Here is a 1,769-nt window from a genome sequence, read left to right as displayed (position 1 = left end):
CGCCCGCCGGCCCCATGCAGCCCGCCATGATGATGTTCGCCAGCAAGTACTGGGCGCGCCGGGGCTTCTCGCTGGACTCGGCGCCGCCCGAGGAGCACCGCGGCCTCGCCGTAAGTAGCGGCGCTCGCGGCGCGCGGGCTCCCCGCGCCCGCCCCTCGGCCGCCGCCCGCGGGGCTCGCGAGCCGCCCGCCGCGCTCCCCGCGGGAAAGTCACCGTCGCCGCGGCAAGTTTTGGAGGTGTTTAGGCACAGTCGGGCCGTTTCCCGGCGTTTTGAGGCGCCGCGCGCACTGGCGCTCTCTGTGGCACCTGCCTCTCTGTAACTGCCGTGTGCCTCGTGATGTGATGCACAAAATACTGCTAAGAAACACACAAAACAGTCTAGGTAACGTGATACCGCTAGTGTACACCACACGGATGGTGCCTGCGGGTGTATTTTCTGCTGGATGGCTGGTGTGGCGTGTTAGATTTGTTGACATCTGCCAGCTGTGCAGGAGAGTTGCGTAGAGATGTCATTTCTCCATGGAAAACAGTGTTGGGAAGCGGGAAACGCTCCCTGCGAGGTGCAGGCTGGGGTGCAGCAGGTGTACGGGTGRCTTGAAGTGCTGGGTAAACCCTTCCTGCTGGGGTTTGTGCTCAAAGTAACGGAGACGCTCCATAAATTCAAATAATCCTAGTTCAAATCAGATAATTTTAACATGTGGAGTTTGCGTCCCTGATACATGTGCAAATTTACACAAGTAGTAGTTGAAAGTAGTAGTGTTGAAGTAGTGTTGAAATTAAAACTAACTAAAGCAGCTTTCCCCAAACACATCCCTAAGCAAACCTCCTCTCGGCACAATCCTGTGAGCCTGATGTCGTGTGAGCTGAAAGCGCTTTGTGCCCTTCACATACCCGTGCACGGGCATAATTGTCTGGATTGCTTCTGCAGAGTCCAAGATGGGACCACGGGCTAAATTTTTAGCACGCTGAGTGCTTAAACTTAGTTTAAGCTTGGCTAGTTTCATCCCTGCTGTTTCAGAGGGTGACTTTTGATAAGCCGGCAAGGTTCAGCTAGTCCTCCCTTTAATTCACTTTCGTGCCGTAACCAATATATCCGAAGAGACAGTGGGAGCTGGCTCGAGACCTGTACGCTCTTTATTTGGAGAAGTGTTTCCGAGTGGACTAAGATGGAGTAAAAGCGTAAGCAGTTTTGGCATATGCCAAACTGGATGTGGATGCACCGGGCTGGTGTGCYGCAACCTCTTCACTGCTGCTGTCGGGTTATTTGCTAAAGAGGTCCTGTTTTAGGTGATCCGGTTTGAAAAGGAATCAGGSTAAAGACTTACCAATTTTTTTTTGCTGGGTGATGGAGCACTTGATGAGATCTTTTGAAACCTCTTCCAGAAGCAGCTTGCTGAAGTGAACTGTCCACAGACATCACGCAAGGGAGATATCGGCCCTGGCACTCAGATCCGTAATGAAAAAGTGGCCCGAGAGATTTAACTTGCCTTTTATCAGATGTTGTAGGACTTGTTTGAAAACTCCATCCATTCTTGGAGTATTTTTTTTCCCTTTCTCTGTCCTTTGCAACTTGCTGAACAACAGTTTAATCCATGTGAAATAGTTGTTTGTGATTCTTAAATTTTATTTTCATGTTTCTAAGTGGACTTACGGTGATAATTTTTTTTTTTTTTAAAGAAACACTGGCTTCATTGGAGATTTTAATTCTCTAACACACTCAACCTCTGGGTATTGGAAAATGCCTTTTTAATTTTTTTTTTTTTTTTTTT

The 1,769-nt window shown here is 49.4% G+C and overlaps 1 protein-coding gene across 1 annotated transcript in view; it reads left to right on the top strand.

Annotated features, from left to right (window-relative positions):
• Positions 1 to 1,769, top strand: part of TPH2 (tryptophan hydroxylase 2) — a 43,102-nt gene continuing 41,333 nt past the window's right edge. Inside the window, exon 1 of the mRNA XM_026052789.1 lies at positions 1 to 110. Within this exon, the coding sequence (XP_025908574.1) occupies positions 15 to 110 (96 nt within the window). The 5' untranslated portion in view covers positions 1 to 14. The remainder of the gene's footprint in view (positions 111 to 1,769) is intronic.

The sequence above is a fragment of the Nothoprocta perdicaria genome, unplaced genomic scaffold, assembly GCF_003342845.1.
Source record: "Nothoprocta perdicaria isolate Ctin4 unplaced genomic scaffold, notPer1 scaffold_91, whole genome shotgun sequence".
Taxonomy (NCBI): domain Eukaryota; kingdom Metazoa; phylum Chordata; class Aves; order Tinamiformes; family Tinamidae; genus Nothoprocta; species Nothoprocta perdicaria.
The sequence above is the reverse complement of the archived record's forward strand: the minus strand, read 5'-3'. Positions and strand labels throughout refer to the sequence as shown.